The 23,414-nt window shown below is 43.9% G+C and overlaps 1 protein-coding gene across 1 annotated transcript; it reads right to left on the reverse strand.

Moving 5' to 3' along the window:
* Window positions 1-289: 289 nt before the first annotated feature.
* Window positions 290-20,214, reverse strand: LOC112253538 (indoleamine 2,3-dioxygenase 2-like). The gene is made up of 10 exons (XM_042322773.1): window positions 19,979-20,214; window positions 18,571-18,666; window positions 17,754-17,873; window positions 17,541-17,659; window positions 17,324-17,338; window positions 17,000-17,198; window positions 16,760-16,877; window positions 5,717-5,768; window positions 4,418-4,566; window positions 290-3,700 (listed from the first exon to the last, which is right to left on the reverse strand). Exons 1-10 carry the CDS (start codon window positions 20,075-20,077, stop codon window positions 3,327-3,329), a joined length of 1,341 nt encoding a protein of 446 aa, XP_042178707.1. The 5' UTR covers window positions 20,078-20,214; the 3' UTR covers window positions 290-3,326.
* Window positions 20,215-23,414: the final 3,200 nt, after the last annotated feature.

Raw genomic sequence — 23,414 nt, forward strand, 5'->3', positions numbered from 1 at the left:
TCTCTCTCTCTCGCTCGCTCTGTCTCTCTCTCCCATCTCTCTCTCTCTCTCTCTCTTCCATCTCTCTCTCCCTCATTCTCTCTCTCTCTCTCTCTCTCTCTCTCTGTCTCTCTCTCTGTCTGCACACAGACACACACTTCAGGAGTATGTTAAGAATGATTGAGGTATCTGAGATCCTAGACTGCGTTGTCTTTTAGAAACAGGATGTAATCCAAGTTATAGTTCTCCTCGAAGCTGTTCTAATCCCTCAGTGTTCAGAAATAGAAAAAATGTACTTATTTTTAACATATTAAAGTTTATTGATATGTTTTATTACTGTGTTATTCAACCTGCAGTAGACTTTTGTTTTTTAAATACCTTAAATGCTTTTCATAAATATAAGTTGAAAAAGTAAGCATATTTTGCAACTTCTTTATCATGTCACATGCATAAAGCTTTCCGTGTCTTTAACTTACGTACTGGCTAACATCGCACTAACTTATTCTCACCCACAGCAAGGAAATGTACTGTAAAGACATGATGAAATTCATCACTATTCTCTCTGCGATATGTATTTCACATTCTAACACACTTGGCTTAATTGATCCTCGTCACAGACCACATGGTCATTCACATGATGCTATAATTCTGCAATTGATTGATTAACACTGATCAGCACCAAACGCCTTTGATTACCATCTCCTATATGATTACGTTAGGGGTGAAATCAACTCACCACCCAGGAGAAGCAATCCATGCACTGAACTTGCAATCTTTATATTTCTAGACCAGTGATAAATAGTGACTTTGGTAGCAGAGAGATTCAGTTGATGTAGCCACGAAAACTATACACTTACTGCACCATTAGTTTATGGACAATCATTTCAATCTCACATTAAAAATGTCACACAGACATCATGTGATTCAATCACACATCTGTTCTTGTCGACTGGGTTACCAAGTCTTTCATTATTTGGCAGTAGCATACTGAAAGACAGACACATAGCGATACCTTAAGGAAGTGCAATTCATTGATCATGTGCAATATTATGCATTTTGTACTGTTTTTACCTCACACAAAATGCATTTTCAATAAAAACCAATATAATTATGAGAGGTGTGCTGAAATGATTCTGTGGTATACTGTGTGAATTGCAGGGAAGCGACAGTTTAATACAAAGCAATGTTGATGGAATATTAAAAGTTGGACCATCTGAGAACCGGTAGGTACATCAACATGGTACAATACATGTCTTAATCTATGCTCTCTTCCCTGTCTTGTGGAGAAAGACTTGTAGCATGACCAGGGCTCAGCTGCAGTGTAGGATTGGGTAGAGGTCTGCCCAGTCACTCTCAGAACTCTTTCGCCCTCTCTTTCTCTAAATGTGATTGGCCCACTCTCTGGCAGGGACACTACTGGTGTGCCCTGAGGTTTGACAGTTTCCAGCCTGCCACCTGCTGCCAAGATACTGTCTGCTTGGACACCTGAATTCAAGGGTGTAATTTCCCTCTCTCTACCTCCCTCCCTATATTGCTTCATCCCTCACTTCCGGCTTGTGGAGCTAAGATCCCGAGCTACAGTGAAACCATGGTTACTATGGTGAAACAGGTTGGATAATTGACGCAAGCTCAGTGGCTCAGCTCCCTAAGGAGCTAAGTGGTTCAGGTCCCTAAGGATATTTATAGTGTATGAGTTTAACTGTGCTTTTGTACGTGTCAACTTTCCAGGAAGAATTTGATGGAATAGAAAATCTCCCTTTATAGAACAATGTAAGGGCCTTCTCATTATCCACATCCCCATGGTGGTTAAAGCCAGGCGATGATGGCATTTCTACCCATACTTACTCTATCCACTATTGGGATATCTAGTCATAAAAGCTACTTGACAAGCGAGCCCTCTCAAACTGCATACTGATGTTTCAAGTTGAAATGTGAGGCAATGCTGAGGCATGCAGCCTACTGCAGTTTACCACATCAGTGAAGGATTTGCTATGGCATCCGCCAGGTACTTTCATGTTAAGTATGCTGTGCACATCACAGGACCATCCACTTTCAATCCCTTTTACCAACCCGACCCAGTACTGTGGCCACTACTACAGACAGATAACCATAAAAGACATCAGTGAACAACCATCATTTTTTGGGGCCATTTGAGACCCCATACAAAAGCATGGCTGGTAAGACCATGTGGTTTATCTACTGTAAGCCAGCCAACATCACACTTCATGACTGAGGGTTCCTTCTCAAGCATATAATCCTTTAAACCATGATTCAAATAACTGCTGGTGGGTTTAAGATGTACTTTGGGTAGAGTTGGAGTTCCACAATGAAGCTTACAAGGTAAACTGTTTTACAAGTCAATACCTATCACAGAAACCACCACTATCACCTAAGCATCAATGTTTTAAGATTTCTATATACCGTATACAGATGTAGGATCTTTATTTGATCACTATTTTTGTTGCTGAGAATTTTTATGCACAGCAGGAAATGCAAAGTTGAAAGAATTCTAAAGTTTGTAATTTAAATGTGTGGAATTTAGATTTAAAATTTTTCACTTTAAATGTCAGACTTGATTCACCCGAAAGAAAATTGTATCAACTTCATCAAAAATGTATTCCACATAATAATTCACATTTCCTGTTGCTTGCAGGATCATTTTCCTGCTGAAGGAAACTGGCTCAAATGAAGATCCTACATCTGTATGTCTTTTATGTTAGTATGTCGATTGGGATGTACATTTTCCACAACCATAAAGTTGTGTTGTTAGGTCATAAACAACTGGCATATAAAGCATTTAGCTGTGATGGCTTAGTTGATAGCTCTACATCACGTGTCAAGCTCATTCTGCGGAGGGCCGAGTGTCTGCGGGTTTTCGCTACTCCCTTGTACTTGATTGATGAATTAAGGTCACTAATTAGTAAGGAACTCCCCTCACCTGGTTGTCTAGGTCTTAATTGAAACAAGAAAAAAAATCTGCAGTTACTCGGCCCTCCATGGAATGAGTTTGACAGCCGTGCTCTACATCATTCTCTTGGTTATTCCTAGTCAAATAGAGCATCAAACTAAAACGCACTAGGCAGTGTTGGAAGTGGGCAGGCCCTCGCCAGAACCTAATTTTCAACTAGTTTGAGTAATATTTATAATAATTATGTAGTGTTTGCCATAGCAAGAGAAAATATATTAGTCAAGCATAATGATATATACTGTATATACAACCAATACAATGATGAAAGGTGTGCTGAAATGATTCTATGGTATACTATGTGAATTGCAGAGCAGCGACAGTTTGATACAACACCATGTTGATGGAACATATGCTGTATAAGTAACCAAACGATAGTGATCTATATCAGCGTTGACTCTGTGATGTGAGTCTGTGAGATCAGTGCTCTCTGAGTGGCATCACGGATGCTCTTCAGGAAGGGCAGTGGGCTGGAGCCTCCGGTGCCGGTTTCATCCAACGCTGAACCTACGCCGTTGAGTGGACAGCGCATGGCACGGGCCCGGTGACCAGGTACAGTGATGTATCGGGTCACGGCGGAGAGGTGATAACTCCGCAGGTTCACCAGGGCAGACACACAGGAGTCATAATTGACGCAGAGAGAAGGGCTGGAGCAGGAGAGGATAAAGTCACGTAGAGGGGGACAGCCAGACAGAGTCTCTATCAGCTGGCGGTGGGAGGGGAGCATGTACTCCCGCATGCGCTTCAGGAAAGATGCTGTACATGGAGAGATGGAGAGGGGGAACAATTGAGGAAAAATGAGGAGAGGGGAAAGGTGAGATCAGAGGGGAGATACACTTTGATTAGAACCTGCCTTGGAATATCTAATAAAAGGGAAGAGAGACTGCAGATTCTTTCAAACAACACTATCATAAGATCTGCAAAAATGGAGAATCAACTACCCACTCAACAGTGCATAGTTGAAAAGCTCAATGAATAGTGCCGGATCAATGCTTTTAAAGAGAAAATAAATACAACCCCTTTCTGTATACGTGGCAGTCAGCAGATAGTGTGTAAAAGGTCATTCGTTGTCTAGGTAATCTTAAGATAGCACAAGGTTGATAGCCGAGGGCTCAACCGTCTAACTCCGTTCACATCAACAAACAATCTATTGTACTCCTTTCTGCAAGGTTCCATATATGTGACTTTCTGTAGATAGTAAACCTACAGGATTTCACATGCTGCGGTTGCACACAAATACTCCTAAGCTGTAAACCCAGTCTTATGACGAAGTCACACCAAGACAAGTGTGTATCAGGTTAGGAAAAACACTAGCATATAATAAGAGACTATTCTTTAATTAAGCAATAAATCATGGGATGGCATGACTAATTATGTAATTTTACACGACAAACCCAAATTGAAATATTACTGGAAATTCACTTGGAATTTTATTCAGAAACAGAGCCTTATGGGGTCAGAATGGGGTTATACCTGCATGGTCGTCATGACAGATGCCCAGTAGCGCATCAAAGCACTGAATGGAGGAACTCTGGGCAGCACTTCCTCCTGACAGCATCATCGGCTCCTCAACTATACCCTCATACAACAGCCCTCCTGGAAGCATGGGGTTATCCCTCCATCTACGAAAGCACAATACAGGGTTATGCATGAAACTATTACAGCACAGAATGGGGTACATAATGTATAATGTATAAAATTAGTTGTATTTTTTGCCAAATTCTGTTTTCTCCATTTTGTTTTTCCACGTTTCAGAATTATTTCAATTTTTTTCAGGTTTTCTCTCTCAAAATCACACTTTTTTTAATAGAAAAACAACACAATTGTATGTTTTAAGTCCACAACAATGCATAAACCACATCAGGAGACCACTTTTGAGAAAAATCTTTTTTGGGTGTAGAATATACATTGAGCGTACAAAACATTAGGGAAACCTGCTCTTTCCATGACATCGACTGACCAGGTGAACCCAGGTGAAAACTATGACCCTTTGTTGATGTCACCTTAAATACACGTCATTCAAAGCCTTGAGACATGGATTGTGTATGTGTCCCATTCAGAGGGTGAAACCGTTCAAACTGCCTTTGAATGGGGTGTGGTAGTAGGTGCCAGGAGCACCGTTTTGAGTGTGTCAAGAACTGCAACGTTGCTAGGTTTTTTACGCTCAACAGTTTCCCGTGTGTATCAAGAATGGTCCACCACCCAAAGGACATCCAGCCAACTTGACACAACTGTGGGAAGCATTGGAGTAAACATGGGCCAGCATCCCTGTGGAACGTTTTTGTCACATTGTAGTCCATGCTCGGACGAATTGAGGCTGTTCTTAGGTGTCCCTAATGTTTTGTATGCTCAGCATAGATGCTCTTTCATTCAAGTGTGCACCAACAAGAGACTAGTTTGAATAGCAGTGTTTCTGTGGCACACATGTGATTTCAGAGTTTGCTAAACAAATCATCACTGGATTACAGCAAATAATGATATAATTCTGTAATTAACATTTCATTGAAAAGGCATTTTGAAAAGCCTTTCCATCTACCAAAAGATGGTTAGTATTAGCATCTTTGCTAACTGCTAAACAAAGTGCTACAAACGTGCACACAGACAGGGGCATTCCCACATTGCCTCTTCAGAAAGTTGAAAATATAAATCACTGATGGGTTTTGTTAATGTCTTATGATTAACTTGGGCAAATTAATCAAATGTCTAATAAGTTGAATACATTTAGTTGATAATTAAATGGCTTGGATATGTATGGATTGTATCATACATTACCCTGAGAAGAAGATTCTCAGAGTTCCATGGAATGCAGTGGGGTCCACATGCCCTGAAAACAGAAATATTTCAATATTCCAATAACTTGCACAATATATATATTGTGACAGATGGCAGGGAGAGGTGAGGGGAGTGGTGATTCAAGGGAGATATCTTGCAGCCCGCCGGCTCCACTCTCAAGCCTTATATGGACTTCCTGCCCCTACAAGGCAAGCCTGTGGGTCATTAGGCCATGGAGTGCTTGGGGATAAAAGAGAAAGCGGGCTGCACAACCTGGGAGAGGACTGAGAGGGAAACGTGTGTTATGGAGAGTGTGGGAAGAGAGAATTATCTGTGTGATTACCCGTTGAACCTGGACTGTCTGATCACCTCCACTGTGTACCGAACCGGTTTGGCTGAGGACCCGAGTTTTAGGAATGAAACGGACAACGAGAACGGATTGTGGACTGTGAACTGGTTGCTGAATTCCCCCCTTTCCCACAGTGTGCAAATTTCCCTTATAAATATCCCATTTGAATTCTAGTTGTGCTTTGTGTGCGTGTTTGGTTATTGAACATGGTGATGTGGAAACCCCACCCCCTGAGCCTGCTACATGTGGTGGAGAATGCGGGCAAAGCAAACCATGAATTAAAATAGCGCCGGAAGAAATGGCAGCAGTTTTACAGCAAAAAAGAGCTTCTGAATATCAGGACAGCGATGACTCACTTCGGATTAGACAAAGATTTTTTCTACAACAAGACGACGCACAAGACATTCTCCAAACACCCCACAGGACTGACATCTCCATTATTTGCAAGAGGAAGTGATGCAGATACAGAGGACAAAGACCCGGATGCCTGGTCAGGGCCCTGAGAAGGAGACTGGGAAAGCTGCCGTTACCATCAATACTACTCGCCAACTTGCAATCATTGGACAATAAAATAGATGAGGTACAATCATGAATATCAAAAACTGTAATATCCTATGTTTCACGGAATCGTGGCTGAATGACGACATGGGGGGGGGGGTGCATGAAATCTAAGGAAGTCTCTAGATTTTGCTGGCCTGAAGTAGAGTATATTGTGATAAATTGCAGGCCACACTACTTGCCTAGAGTTTTCAGCTATACTTTTTGTGGCTGTTTATTTACCACCACAGACAGATGCTGGCACTAAGACTGCACTCAGTCAGCTGTATAAGGAAATAAGCAAACAGGAAACCACTCACCCAGAGGTGGTGCTCCTAGTGGCCGTAGACATTAATGCAGAAACTTAAATCAGTTTTACCTAATTTCTATCAACATGTCAAATGCGCAACCAGATGGAAAACAATTCTAGATCACCTCTACTCCACACACAGAGACACGTACAAAGCTCTCCCTCGCCCTCCATTAGGTAAATCCGACCACAACTCTATCCTCCTGATTCCAGCTTACAAGCAAAATTAAAGCAGGATGCACCAGTGACTCGGTCTATAAAAAAGTGGTCAGACAAAGCAGATGCTAAACTACAGGACTGTTTTTCTATCACAGACTGGAACATGTTCTGGGATTGTTCCGATGGCATTGAGGAGTACACCACATCAGTCACTGGCTTTACCAATAAGTGCATCGAGGACGTCGTTCCCACAGTGACTGTACGTATATACCCCAACCAGAAGCCATGGATTACAGGCAACATTGGCACTGAGCTAAAGGGTAGAGCTGCCTCTTTCAAGGTGCAGGACTCTAACCCGGAAGCTAACAAGAAATCCTGCTATGCCCTGCGACGAACCATCAAACAGGCAAAGCATCAATACAGGGCTAAGATTGGATCTTACTACACCGGTTCCGATGCTCATCTTATGTGGCAGGGCTTGCAAATTATTACAGACTACAAAGGGAAGCACAGCTGCGAGCTGCCCAGTGACACGAGCCTACCAGACGAGCTAAATCACTTCTATGCTTGCATCGAGGCAAGCAACACTGAGGCATGCATGAGAGCATCAGCTGTTCCGGACGACTGTGTGATCACACTCTCCGTAGCCGACGTGAGTAAGTCCTTTAAACAGGTCAACATACACAAGACTGCAGGGCCAGACGGATTACCAGGACCAACTGGCAAGTGTCTTCACTGACATTTTCAACATGTCCCTGATTGAGTCTGTACATGTTTCAAGCAGACCACCATAGTCCCTGTGCCCAAGAACACAAAGTCAACCTGCCTAAATGACTACAGACCCGTAGCACTCACATTTGTAGCCATGAAGTGCTCTGAAAGGTTGGTAATGGCTCAAATCAACACCATTATCTCAGAAACCCTAGACCTACTCAAATTTTCATACAGCCCAAACAGATCCACAGATGATGCAATCTCTATTGCACTCCACACTGCACTTTCACACCTGGACAAAAGGAAAACTTATGTGAGGATGCTATTCATTAACTACAGTTCAACTTTCAAGTTTCATAGTACCCTCAAAGCTCATCACTAAGCTAAGAATCCTGGGACTAAACATCTCCCTCTGCAACTGGATCCTGGACTTCCTGATGGGCGGCCCCAGGTGGTGAGGGTAGGTAGCAACACATCTGCCACGCTGATCCTCAACACTGGAGCTCCACAGGGGTGCGTGCTCAGTCCCCTCCTGTACTCCCTGTTCACCCACGACTGCATGGCCAGGCGCGACTCCAACACCATCATTAAGTTTGCAGACGACACAACAGTGGTAGGCCTGATCACAGACAACGACGAGACAGCCTATATGGAGGAGGTCAGAGAACTGGCCATGTGGTGCCAGAATAACAACCTATCCCTTAACGTAACCAAGACTAAGGAGATGATTGTGGACTACAGGAAAAGGAGCACCGACCACACCCCCATTCTCATCAACAGGTCTGTAGTGGAGCAACTTGAGTGCTTCAAGTTCCTCGGTGTCCACATCAATAACAAACTAAAATGGCAGTCGTGAAGAGGTCACGACAACGCCTATTGCCCCTCAGGGAATTAAAAAGATTTGGCATGGGTCCTGAGATCCTCAAAAGGTTCTACAGCTGCAAGATCGAGAGCTGGTTGCATCGCTGCCTGATACAGCAATTGCTCAGCCTCTGACCACAAGCCACTACAGAGAGTGGTACGTACAGCCCAGTACATCACTGGGGCTAAGCTGCCTGCCATCCAGGACCTCTACACCAGGTGGTGTCAGAGGAAGGCCCTAAAAATGGTTAAAGACCCCAGCCACCCCAGTCATAGACTGTTCTCTCTACTACCGCATGGCAAGCGGTACCGGAGTGCCAAGTCTAGGACAAAAAGGCTTCTCAACAGTTTTTACCCCCGAGCCATAAGACTCCTGAACAGGTAGTCAAATGGCTACCCGGACTATTAGCATTGTTTTTACGCTGCTGCTAGTCTCTGTTTATCATATATGCGTAGTCACTTTAACTATACATTCATGTACATACTACCTCAATTGGGCCGACCAACCAGTGCTCCCACACATTGGCTAACCGGGCTATCTGCATTGTGTCCCGCCACCCACCACACACCAACCTCTCTTTTACGCTACTGCTACTCTCTGTTCATCATATATAAATAGTCAATTTAACCATATCTGCATGTACATACTACCTCAATCAGCCTGACTAACCAGTGTCTGTATGTAGCCACACTACTTTTATAGCCTCGCTACTGTATATAGCCTGTCTTTTTGCTGTTGTTTTATTTCTTTACCTACCTGTTGTTCATCTAACATTGTTTTTGCACTATTGGTTTAGAGCCTGTATGTAAGCATTTCACTGTAAGGTCTACACCTGTTGTATTCAGCGCACGTGACAAATAAACTTTGATTAGATTTTTTTATTTGATTTGAACCAAGCTCAATAACTAAACAGACATGGAGCACAATGGAAGCATCGGGAGCTGCTGGAGGAACAGCGTCAGCAGACTGCTCTCCTGTGAGCTCAACTCAAGCAGCTGACAGCCACCCAGGCCAGCGTGGCTGCAGGCGCAGCAGTCTCTTGTTCCAAACCCAGTAGGTTTATACTGAAGCTGACAGAGGCTGAGAGCATCAAGCCTTACCTCCAAGCCTTCGAGAGGACGGCGGCTAGGGAAAAATGGTCCCATGAGCATAGGGTAAGCCTGCTAGCACCCTTCCTGTCAGGCACAGCACAGAAAACCTATCAGGATCTGAAGACTGACCAGGAGATGCATTACGAGGGGCTGAACAAGGAAATCCTGCACCAGTATGGTTACACCCTGATTAGCAGGGCACAAAGATTCCATCATTGGGCATATGATGCCTCAGCGTCCCCCCGGTCGCAAATGCATGATCTAATTAGGCTGGCCAAGAGCTGGCTAACAACTGAAACACTGACGCTCACGGCCATTGAGTAAGTGGTCATAGATACATTTCTACGCTCTCCCCCATTCAAAGCTAAAAGGTTAGCAGGCCAAGCTAACCCGCAGAGCGCAGATCAGCTGGTGGAACTGGCGGAAGGTCAACAGATGGCTTTCAAGGTTCTGTGCAGTGGACACCCATGGAAGGCTGAACTCTCCACTCGCCCGAAGGAGCCGAAAAGGGCGGAGGACCATGCCGGGACCCCAGCCAAGGATGGCAGGACACCAACAGCCAGCTCCCAGAGACAATGCCCCTTTCTGAACCTGGACAGCAGGAAATGCTACGAGTGTGGTGAGCGGGGACACATCGCCAGGAACTGTCCAAACCGCAATATCCCGATGTCTCTGGCCTCAGCCAGTGAGGTAGCCACTGGGCGTCCCTGGGGCTTGCTGATGGAATGCTGGGCTGAGGAGAGTGGTCCTTCCCTGTCACCCCAGTAAGAGCCAATGGAAAGGACACCACTGCACTTTCGGACACCGGGAGTATGGTGACCCTGATCCGACCTGACTTTGCCAAGTCCCCGAACCTGACTGACACCGTGGCCATCATGTGCATACACGGTGAGTCCAAGGACTACCCTGCCACACTCCTCCACCTACAGACCACAAAGGGACATCACACAAGGTCAGTGGGAGTCATCCCAAACCTGCCTGTGCCGGTCCTTATCGGGAGGTATTTCCCGATGTTCCACCAACTGTCGACCAGTATGTTCAGAGACGTGAGGAATGGAGAGAACCAGAAGGGAGGAGGAAGCCGGAGAGGTGGGAGGGACACCAGAAGGAGGGATGCCCGGATGTGTGGATTCCAGAAGGTGGACTACCAGGAGTCAACAGAACCCCTCTCAAAGGGTGGCTGGGGTGAAGCAAGACTGGAGGCAGGTGTGGCGACTCTGGAAGACCTGTTCCCGGTGGGCCAGTTCAGCACGTCCCAATTGGAGGATCCCAACCTGGCCAGTGCTCTCCAGCAGGTGACTGTGGTGGATGGAAAGGCCATTGAGGGGGTAAGTCAGATCACCTACCCCCATTGTTCTATAAAGAAGAAATTGCTGTATCAGGTGGTGAAGAATAATGACGAATTCATGGAGTTGTTGTTGGTTCCCAGTCCCTTTGTACAATCTGCCCTGCAGTTGGCGCACTCCCACCTTCTTGGGGCTCACCTAGGGGTGGAGAAGACCTTAGACCGGATCAAGGCAATATTTTACTGGCCAGATGTGAAGAGAGCAGTGGAGGATTACTGCCGCAGTTGCCCGGAGTGCCAGCAGGTGGCGCCAAAACCACACTTTTGCAGCCCCTTAATTCCACTACTCATTATTTCAGTCCCTCTCAGCAGGATCGCAATAGGCCTGGTGGGATCTCTACCAAAGAGCAACCGAGGGCACCAATACATCCTGGTGATTCTGGATTATGCCACCAGGTACCCGGAAGCCATTCTCCTCTGCACCATGGCCAACAAGGGAATCGCACATGAGCTAGTCATGCTGTTCTCCCGAGTAGGCATCCCTGACGAGATATTAACTGACCAGGGAACCCCATTCATGTCGCAAATCATGAAGGACCTCTGCAAACTAATGAAGATAACCCAGTTGCGCATCTCAGTGTATCACCCACAGACCGATGGAAAGATTCAATCGAACCCTGAAGCAGATGCTAAAGAAGGTGATGGAGGCGGATGGAAAGAATTGGGACCAGCTGCTACCATGCCTGATGTTCTTGATCTGAGAAGAGCCCCAAGCTTCAACAGGGTTTTCTCTCATTGAACCCCTGTATGGGAGACAACCCCGAGGACTGCTGGACGTGGCTAAAGAAGCAAACGTCGCCCCATCAAACCATGGTGGACCAAGCCCGGATGGCAACCCTGGGGCCCCTGGTACAGGAACACATGCTAGAGGCCCAACCGTGGGTGTACAATAGAGGGGCAAAGAGACTTCCAGCCAGGAGACAAAGTGTTGCTGTTGGCCCCCACCTCAGAATGTACGTTTTTGTCCCGATGGAACGGGCCGTACGAAGTCCTTGAGAAGGTGGGTGAAGTCAACTATAGGGTCAGACAGCCGGGACGTAGGCATCTGACACAGATTTACCATGTGAATTTATTAAAGAAATGGAATGCACGTGATGTACTCTACTCTATTTCCCCAAAGAAGGCTACCACAGAGACAAAGCCTGCGAAGATGCCACTGGGGGAACAGCTGAGCCAAGCACAGCAGCAGGAGCTGACAGAGTTTGTCGGCCGGAACCAGGATGTGTTCTCCAGTTAACCAGGACACACCAGGACACACCAATCTGGTACAGCACAGCATCATCACCGAACCCGGGAACAAGGTGAAGTTGAGAGCCTACCGCATATCGGAAGCAAGGAGCAAGGCCATCAGGACTAAGGTAAAAACAATGCTGGAAGCTGATATTATCGAAGAGTCGAAAAGTGAGTGGTGCAGCTCCATAGTGTTGGTGCCGAAGCCAGACGGCACCTTTCGCTTCTCTAGTGATTTTAGAAAGGTAAATTAAATCTCAAAGTTCAACGCCTACCCCATGCCCTGAATTGATGAACTAATCGAACAGTTAGGGACCACCCGATTTATCAGCACACTCGACCTGGCGAAGGGTTATTGGTAGGTGCCCTTAGCTCCCGAGGTGCAGGTGAAAACTGCTTTCACCACCCCTGATGGGCTGTTCCACTACAAGAAGCTGCCCTTTGGGTTGCACAGGGCCCCAGCCACCTTCCAAAGGATGATGGACTGGATTCTCTGTCTCCATCGTGGGTACGCAGCGGCCTACCTCGATGATATTGTGATCCATGGAAGCGAGTGGGAGACAAATCTAAACCAGGTGAGCGTGGTATTGCAGGCCTTATGGGGGAATGGCTAACAGCTAATCCAACGAAATGTCGGCTCGGCCTGCGGGAGGCTGAGTACCTGGGGTAAACAATCGGGAGGGGATGTGTCAAACCCCAGGTGAAGAAAGTGGAGGGTATTCGGGACTGGCCCCGCCCCCTCACCAAGAAGCAGGTACGCACGTTTGTGGGATTGACTAGTTACTACCAGATAATTATTTTCCACTTTGCCTCCATAGCCAACCCCCTGACAGATCTGACCAGGAGCCGTCTGCCCGCCCAAGTGACGTAGACCGGGGAGATGGAGAAAGCCTTCCAGGACCAAAAGGGAGCACTGTGTTCTGGACCAATGCTGGTGACCCCGGACTTCTCCAAACCACTGGTGGTACAGACCGATGCGTCTGAAACAGGGGTGGGTGCCGTCCTATCACAGCTACAAGAAGGTGAGGAACACTCAGTCGTGTACATCAGCCGGAAGCTGTTGCCACAGGAATAAATATATTCCACTGTGGAGAAAGAATGTCTATCGTTCAAGTGGACGCTGGAGATACTGAAATATTAGTTATTTGGAGGGCACTTCACCCTCGTAACGGACCACGCACCACTGGTTTGGATGTCACGGAATACGGACAGTAATGCCCGGGTCACCCTGGATCCTATCCTTACAGCAATTTGCTTTCTCTGTCGTCCGCAGATCAGGTGCAGCCCATGGAAATGCCGATGCCCTCACCAGGAGGGATGCTCTAGGGAGCTGGACCGCCCCTCATGGGGGGGTCGCACATGTCAGGGAGAGGTGAGGATTCACCCCCAAGCCTTATATGGACTTCCTGCCCCTACGAGGCAAGCCTGTGGGTCATTAGGCCATGGAGTGCTTGGGGATAAAAGAGAAAGCGGGCTGCACAACCTGGGAGAGGACTGAGAGGGACACGTGTGTTATGGAGAGTGTGAGAAGAGAGAATTATCTGTTGAACCTGGACTGTCTGATTACCCCCACTGTGTACCGAACCGGTTTGGCTGAGGACCCGAGTTTTAGGATTACCCCTGGATAATGGAACAGACAATGAGAACGGATTGTGGACTGTGAACTGGTTGCTGAATTCCCCCCTTTCCCACAGTGTGCAAATCTCCCTAAAAATACCCCATTTGTATTCTAGTTGTGCTTAGTGCGCGTGTTTGGTTATTTAACTTGGTGCTCTTGAAACCCCACCCCCTTGAGCCTGCAACAATCTATACAGTTGAAGTTGGAAGTTTACATACACTTAGGTTAGAGTCATTAAAACTTGTTTTTCAACCACCCCACAAATTTCTTGTTAACAAACTATAGTTTTGGCAAGTCGGTTCGGACATCTGATTCAGTCATTTTTCCAACAATTGTTTACAGACAGATTATTTCACTTATAATTCACTGTATCACAATTCCAGTGGGTCAGACATTTACATACACTGAGTTGACTGTGCTTGAAAAATTCCAGAAAATTATGTCATGGATTAGAAGCTTCTGATAGGCTAATTGACATATTTTTTGTTGGAGGTATACCTGTGGATGTATTTCAAGGACTACCTTCAAACTCAGTGCCTCTTTGCTTGATATCATGGGAAAATCAAAAGAAATCAGCCAAGATCTCAGAAAAAATTGTAGACCTCCACAAGTCTGGTTCATCCTTGGGAGCAATTTACAAACGCCTGAAGGTACCATGTTCATCTGTACAAACAATAGTATGCAAGTATAAACACAATAGGACCACGCAGCCTTCATACCGCTCAGCAAGGAGACGCGTTCTGTCTCCTAGAGATGAACGTACTTTAGTGCGAAAAGTGAAAATCAATTCCAGAACAACAGCAAAGGACCTTGTGAAGATACAGGAGGAACCAGGTAGAAAAGTATCTACATCCACAGTAAATCAAGTCCTATAACCTGAAAGGCCGCTCAGCAAGGAAGAAGACATAGACTACGGTTTAGAAGGGGACAAAGTTTGTGCTTTTTGGAGAAATGTCCTCTGGTCTGATGAAGCAAAAATAGAACTGTTTGGCCATAATGACCATCGTTACGTTTGGAGGAAAAAAGAAGAGGTTTGCAAGCCAACAAACACCATCCCAACCATGAAGCACAGGGGTGGCAGCATCATGTTGTGGGGGTGCTTTGCTGCAGGAGGGACTGGTGCACTTCACAAAATAGATGGCATCATGAGGACGGACAATTATGTGGACATATCTCAAGACATCAGTCAGGAAGATAAAGCGTGGTCTCAAATGGGTCTTCCAAATGGACCATGACCCCAAGCATACTTCCAAAGTTGTGCCAAAATGGCTTTCAGACAACAAAGTCTAGGTATTGGAGTGGCCATCACAAAGCTCTGACCTCAATCCTATAGAGAATTTGTGGCATAACTGAAAAAGCGTGTGTGAGCAAGGAGGCCTACAAACCTGACTCAGTTACACTAGATCTGTCAGGAGGAATGGGCCAAAATTCATCCAGCTTATTGTGGGAAGCTTGTGGAAGGCTACTTGAAATGTTTGACCCAAGTTAAACAATTTAATGGCAATTCTACCAGATACTAATTGAGTGTATGTAAACTTCTGACCCACTGGGAATGTGATGAAAGAAATAAAAGCTGAAATAAATCATTCTCTCTATTATTATTATTTCACATTCTTAAAATAAAGTGTTGATCCTAACTGACCTAAGACAGAGCATTTTTAATCGGATTACATGTAAGGAATTGCGAAAAACTGAGTTTAAAACTTCTTAAGGCTAGGGGGCACTATTTTCACATCCGGTTGAAAAGTGTGCCCAGAGTAAACTCACTGCTACTCAGGCCCAGAAGCTAGGATATGCATATAATTGGTAGATTAGGATAGAAAACACTCTATGTGTGTGGGCATAACAGAACTTATTTGGCAGGCAAAACCCAGAGGACAAACCATCCAGAAAATATTTTGAGGTCACTCTCTTTTCAATGGCTTTTCTATGTGGATCTAGATTTCTAAGGCACTTGCTTGCAGTTCCTATCGCTTCCACTAGATGTCAACAGTCTTTAGAAATTGGTTGATGTTTTTCCTTTGAGAAACAAAGAAGTAGGGCTGTTCAGAACGAGGGTCGAGTCTAGTGTACTGTTGTGGTTGGCTCGTGCGACCTGAAAGCTCTCTCCACTTTGTTTTCGTCCATTATTGAACACAGTTTATCCCGTCTTAAATTGTATCGATTATTTATGTTTAAAAATACCTGAAGTTGGATTAGGAAAGTTGTTTGAAATGTTTGGATCAAGTTCACAGTTCATATTTGATACTTAGTAGTCATGTTGCACGAGTTGGAACTGGTATTTTTCTGGATCAAACGCGCCAAATAAATTGACATTTTGGAGATATAACAACAGAATTTCTCAAACAAAAGAACCATTTGTGATGATTAATGGACATATTGGAGTGCCAACAGAAGAAGATCTTCAAAGGCAAGGCATGAATTATATCGTTATTTCTGACTTTTATGCCGCGGCTGGTGGGTTGTAATGTGATTTTCATGGGTTTATTTCATGGGTTGCTGTCCTCAGATAATAGCATGGTTTGCTTTCGCAGTAAAGCTTTTTTGAAATTTGACACTGTGGCTGGATTAACAAGAAGTTAATCTTTAAACCGATTTACAACACTTATATGATTCATGAATTATTATCGAGTATTTCTGTTTTTGAATTTGGCGCTGCTATTTCACTGGGTGTTGTCAAATCAATCCCATTAACGGGATTGGCGCGCGGAGGGATCACTAAGGAGTTAAATGTATTTGGCTAAGGTGTATGTAAACTTACGACTTCAACTGTATACTACCTGGGTATGGATATGATTCACTGTGGATAAGGTAAGGATGTAACTTACTGTGCATGAGCTCAAATATTTCCTTCATCTTCCTCAGAGACTGGCCCACTTTGTAGAGGCCCTTCTGTATGCTGATGATGTCACAGGTTACCACAGCATTCATCACTGAAAACGCCCCCTAGACGTAGTTCAGGACAATTAGGACTCATAATCAAAAGCCCCTTAATGGTCATAGCGAAAGAGACCACGAAAGACAGAAAGAGATTACAAAAACAGAGAGAGAGGGAGAAACAGGGTTATAATGAGACACAGAGAGATGCGAAGTGTGTGAGAGATACAGTATATAGATAGAGACAGAGACAGAGACAAATAAAGACAGAGACACACATAGAGACTTGCCTGTATCCCTGAGCTAGCAGCCCTCTCCACCAAAAGAGAGACCAGGAAGAACCCTTTACAGCTTTCTCCCCCAGGGAAAGAGAACAGTGTTTCCAAGTTCCTATATTGAAATGCACATGAATATCACATGGAAACCACAACAATATCAAATAGACACCAAATGGAACCGAAAACAGGAATTTACAGGAGATGTAATTCTCATGACAGTGGTTCTGTCAAACTCACCCAATTTCCATGTCCCTGAAATAACAAGTGTGAGAAAGAATGTCAATACATTGCATGTGTTTCATAAACAGTACATAGTCCTGTCGTGTTAGTAGACCAAATGGTTGTGGACATAGGTGTAGTGGCATATTGGTACGGGTTGGAAAGAAAGTGGTCAAGTAGGTAGAGGTAAGGGATAGTGACAGACCAGGGTGTAAGGCTCAAAGGCCCAGCTCACCCTGTAGGGTCCTTGAGTCTCCAGTTGACCAGAACAGAGTCTGCATAGGTCAGGATGGGAGGCAGGCCGAGTCTCTTGGAGACCAGCCAGTAGGGCAGAGCCAGGGATTTGGGGAGAGTCTAATAAACACAAACACCGAACATGCCAACAATCAATGGGACAGATTCCAGTGTTCATGTCTGAGGTTAAAGGTCACTCTGAGCTGATTTTTACCTGGGCCGGCAGGTGTTGCCCCTCCTGCCAGACATACCCCATGGTGATGAAGCCCAGGGCCAGGTGAGCCAGCCTCAGCTCCCGGTGGCCCTTTAGGTGATGGGGACTCAGCACTGGCATCTGTTTACAACAATGGTAACAATGAGTCTGTTAGTATGGAGTCTATCAGCAACACTGGTACAATCACACATGCAGCGGTGTAAAATACTTAAGTATAAATACTTTTAAGTACTACTTAAGTAGTTTTTTGGGGGAATCTGTACTTTACTTTACTATTTATATTTTTTGACAACTTTTACTTTTACTCCACTACATTCCTAAAGAAAATAATGTACTTTTTACTCCTTACATTTTCCCTTACACCCAAAAGTACTCGTTACATTTTCAATGCTTAGTAGGACAGGAAAATTGTCTAATTCATGCACTTATCAAGAGAACATCCCATATCTTCCCCACTGCCTCTGATCTGGCAGACTCACTAAACAAATGCTTTGTTTGTCAATTTTGTCTGAGTGTTGAACTGTGTCCATGGATATCCGTTAAAAAAAAACTTGTCTGTTTGCTTAATATAACAAATTTTAAATGATTTATACTTTCACTTTTGATACATTTAAAACCAAATACTTCTAGACTTTAGTCATTTTCTTTTAAAGTATCTTACCTATAACTCAAGTATGAAAATTGGGTACTTTTCCCACCATAACACACGTCAGCACGGACATCACAAGCCCAGACACTTGCATAATCACATCAGTACTGAAGCCTAAATCAAGTGTATTTGATTGTTGACTGAGATACAGTCCATGTGGTTTCTCACCTCATTGACCAGGTCTCGCAGCTGATGTGTTTGGATGAGGGGTGTGAGGTTGCTGGCCAAGCCCATCCATACCCGGTAGTAATCTGGAAGGTCTGTCTGAAATGGGCAAAGGTCACATAGCTAGATATGACAGTGCACTGTTTTATCTGTGCAGTATACGCAAAAGAAGAAAATGGTTGGTTCAAGCAAAAATGATGTTTCTGTCTGAAATCGGAACGTACTGTAAGTTAATGAGGTGTGATGGGATAAAAGAATGCACTAAAGTAGAGAGTAGAACTGTATCTAGTCCCTCAAGTCTCATTGATCTAGTGTTGACATTGAGCACACTGTCTCCAGTCTAAGTCAATAGAGACCAGAACAGACCAACTGTCATTGCCTCACAGCTCAGTGCACGCTGGAGGGAGAAAGATCAATAGGTATCCATATAACATCCCATTCTCTGTTCTGTACAGTATCTATGCTTATCTATCTCCAGTCTCATTGTCACGTTATGATCGCTTCACATGGATGTCAGCCTCTGTGAGTGATCTGTGTCTGAGCTTGTTTTGCTATACTGTATCTCTGTCCCTTTATTATTGAACACATCCCTTTTATCATTGTTTCTGCAGTCGTCAAGTTCAATAATAGAAGGTAGTGGACAATGTCATGTGACAATCAAGCATTTCCTCAAATCCAGGCTAGGGAGTTTAGGAAGTTCAATTTCCCTAAATTTACAACATGTTGATTGTCATACTGGATTTTGGTTAGAAAGAAACTAGACATGGCAGATAAAAGCATGATCTGAAGTAGAGAGTAGAACTGTATCTAGTCCCTCAAGTCTCATTGATCTAGTGTTGACATTGAGCACACTGTCTCCAGTGTAAGTCAATAAAGACCAGAACAGAACAACTGCCATTGGCTCACAGCTCAGTGCACGCTGGAGGGAGAAAGATCAATAGGTATCCATATAACATTAACCAAAGCAAACATATTTCTGAGTTTAAAATCATGGTAGCACATGGGATTTGTGGATCAAGACTTACTGGAGGAAATACTATAGGTCACTGACACAGAAGTAATTCCACACTTCTAATTTTTTCTATTGTGAAGTACAGACTGATATTAAATTTGGACGTAGGTTCTTTAATTTAGCTTTTCACATTCACAAAACAATACCAGGAAATTATTTGAATGGTGACTTAGTGAGTAGATCAAATTTGTAAAGAGCAGCAGAGTCTAGCTTGTTTTAACAGAAAACGAAACAGCATGTAAAGGAAAATTAACCAATAATGTAATAAATAAAATGGCAACAGATGAACCTGAAGACTCACCACTTATAAAGTTATCTGTTAACTGTAATTGCAGTATTTCGAAATGTTTTTATGCTCAGCTCAAAGTACATATATAAAGTTGGAAAAAGATGCCTTACTGCTGGCTGCTCCAGGATGAATCCAAACTCCTCAGACACGAAGAAACAGTCCAGGTCAATCTGCAGTGCTGACCTGGGGAATCTCTCTCCGTCTCCCATTCTCTGTTCTGTACAGTATCTATGCTTATCTATCTCGTCTCGTGTACACGTTATGATCGCTTCACGTGGATGTCAGCCTCTGTGAGTGATCTGTGTCTGAGCTTGTTTTGCTATACTGTATCTCTGTCCCTTTATTATTGAACACATCCCTTTTATCATTGTTTCTGCAGTCGTCAAGTTCAATAATAGAAGGTAGTGGACAATGTCATGTGACAACCAAGCAGTTCCTCAAATCTGGGCTAGGGAGTTTAGGAAGTTTTTTAAATTTCCCTGAATTTACAACCTGTCATACTGGATTTTGTTGAGAAAGAAACTAGTATTTATCATGAAGTTTCACAGAAATCTGAATCATAAGCCCATGTGCCACAATTCAGTTTACATTGCATTCCTGTATCACACCTATTTCAGGTGCAAAAAATCCCAATAAAAAACTAACGAACAGATACAAGCCTATGGACCCACTCCCATGTAAAGCATTATTAGGACATACAGTACAGTATGTGCAGAGATGGAGAAAGGAAGGAAGAAAAGAGAGGGAGAGAGAAAGCAAGAGAAAGAGAGAGAGGGAGACACAGAGGGTTTTATTTTTGGCTGGTGTTAACCCTTTACAGTGTTCCCCGGTAGGCCACCATTGTAATTAAGAATTTGTTCTTAACTGACTTGCCTAGTTAAATATCAAAAACATATATAAAAAAAAAATTGTATGGCAAATGTTATTTGGCCTAACTATTAGGCCATACAAACACATTGAATAACAGATTCACTACATGGAACGACAGATAGTCCCCCCAAAAGCAAGTTTCTTCTGAAGTGTTTATCTTATATCTGAGAGATATAAGAAGATCATGAAACATTTATTTCTTATTATTTTTGGCACTAAACAGTCTCCATAAATAGTTTAGAAATAGTTCCAGAAATGTTTTCAACTGGTACTGGGGGACCTTCAAGAGTCTTGTGAGGCCTGAGGGCGTCCTAGAGCAAAACAACCAGCATGCACCTGTTCGTGAGAGTTTCGCCTTTTCACAGAGTGGTCATATTAGTGTTCTGATGCTACAGACAGAAGTTGGTAGATCGACTGTACCAACTTCAGACGAGTCCCAAGACGCTTGTGGGGGTCATAGAGCAAAACACCACTCTAGCTCTATCACCTTTCACCGCAGATGCGGAAGTGTGACATAGGAGGATTATCTCTAGTTTAAACTGACAGATTTTTATGGAAATTGTTATAATTATGCTAATTAGAATTCAACGGGGGCGCAGACATCAACTCTAGGTTTTTTTTAAAGCAGCGCTACGGTGATAAGAGAATTTCCAATTCCAATGATAATAACAATCAATCAATAGCTCTGACCAATTCCCGAGGTTTGTAAGACAATGGGTATAATAATAATTAGTCAAAGACTCAGCTTATGCAAAAGGTTAGTGCAGTTTATTCAGAGAACGTTCTAAAGTCAAGAATACATTCACACAGCCATACGCACACACACACACACACACACACACACACACACACACACACACACACACACACACACACACACAACAGACGCACATACACACATACCCACACACATGCACACTAACAGACGCACATGCACACATACCCACACACACATGCACACAAACAGACGCACACACATGTCCTGCTACCCAGTCGCCAGAGGTTTGTGACCTTGTTCTTGACACGTACTCCCTGTTCTCCACCAATCTCTAGTCAGGTCGGCACCAAGCTCAGACAGTCTGTGTTTATAATAACATAAAGACATTGTCTTTACCCTAATTCTGACTAGGACTACACGTTTATTGATTATGATTTTATACATTCTAATCACTTCCATACAATCATATGTTTCAGGGCGGAATATTCTAATCATTCAATTAACCGATAATTCTCACCTAACATACGGTCAAACGTTCTTTCATTGGCAATTTCCCTGTTATATCCAGCATGCTGCTATTTTTAAACTGTTATGCAAGGATTGGTAATTTACCATTTTTATACCAGCTCCTTGGGAGGGGTGGAAATATCTGAGTTGTGGCCTTACAAACGTGATCCCAAGTGATAATTTCAAGCAGCACTATTTAAGTGTCTAGGTCTTGTCTCCTGTCTGATACATTTGTACTTGGTCTTGACTCGGTCTCGGACAGTGAGGACTCATCATTTCTTCCCAAGACTAGCTGTGACTAGCAGAGTAAATAACTCCTTTTATCAGCTTCCATTCACTCAACCCATAAAACTGCTTCGGCCATGCCAAATATATACACTCCTTTCTAGATACATTATTAACAGCCATGATATATTTTATAGACATGTTTGCGCAGTGACAAACCTACAGAATAGGCCTTCATTTTGTGACAGGTTTGTGATTCTGAAAGGACAGCAACTGTAATGCCAGCACACCCATTTAGGAGAGTGCACTTTTTGTAAAACAAAGGGCCAATGGTGTAGTGGAGGCTACAGTATATGCAGATATAAGCCGAATACCCACTTTTTTTTCAGTGGGCATTGCGTATACTCCTAAATCACGACTGATACGTATAAAAGTAGTGTAGTGGAGGTATATGACTTATCAATTATCTAGTACAATAGAGAAATCATGCACCAAGTAGACTATACAATCGCAGAGTATGTGAAATATATTCACATGCGCGCCTCACACATAGTCAAGTTTCAGAGGAACATCATCTGCAGGCAGCAAGAGTGTGCAGCTCTCAGAAGAATGACATCGGTAGTTGGTAGGAGAGACGTTTCAACTTATGATATCTACCAGTAAATGCTAACTAAAGCAACAATGGGTATGCAAATGAGATATTGAAGAGGTTTAGTCCGAAGTGTTGGTTAGTAGGCTAGGCTATTTGTGATGTGCAATTGTCATCATGCCTGTTTGCATCAGGGGCGTAGACATGGATTGGCCCACCCACTGGGGAGCCAATCAGCCCAATCAGATTGATGTAAGATGGCGCCGACAGATATGGCAGCTGCTTCTAGCTCCTAAGCAACTTTGCAGTATTTTTTTTTTTGTACGTGTTATTTCTGTCATTATTAGCCCAGAAATGTTTTTGTGTTATTATATACAGCCGAAAATAACTTTTGGATATCAGAGCGGTGGTAACTCACCAACATTACATCCAAGAATACGACTTTCTCGAATGGATCCTTTGTTCGTAGCCCCCAGGGCAATTGAACTTACTCCAGTGGCTGCTCCATAACACCGCCGGCGGAGAAGAGGTTTTTGGAGTGGACTTCTAGTCCGACTCTGTAGGCTTGCACACCATCCACCGCTTCCGTGTATATTATTTGCTAATGTTCAGTCTCTGGATAATAAAGTAGACAAGC

This window comes from Oncorhynchus tshawytscha, linkage group LG06, assembly GCF_018296145.1.
Source record: "Oncorhynchus tshawytscha isolate Ot180627B linkage group LG06, Otsh_v2.0, whole genome shotgun sequence".
Taxonomy (NCBI): domain Eukaryota; kingdom Metazoa; phylum Chordata; class Actinopteri; order Salmoniformes; family Salmonidae; genus Oncorhynchus; species Oncorhynchus tshawytscha.

What these genes read in the sequence shown, in the direction of transcription:
- LOC112253538 (XM_042322773.1), bottom strand. Translation starts at nt 20,077, where the DNA reads ATGGGAGACGGAGAGAGATTCCCCAGGTCAGCACTGCAGATTGACCTG. An exon ending in AATATTTGAGCTCATGCACA is followed by an intron (nt 5,769 to 16,759) that starts GTAAGTTACATC and finishes TTCTGTTTTCAG; the next exon opens with GGCATGTGGACCCCACTGCA. An exon ending in CTGTCATGACGACCATGCAG is followed by an intron (nt 3,701 to 4,417) that starts GTATAACCCCAT and finishes CTCCATGTACAG; the next exon opens with CATCTTTCCTGAAGCGCATG.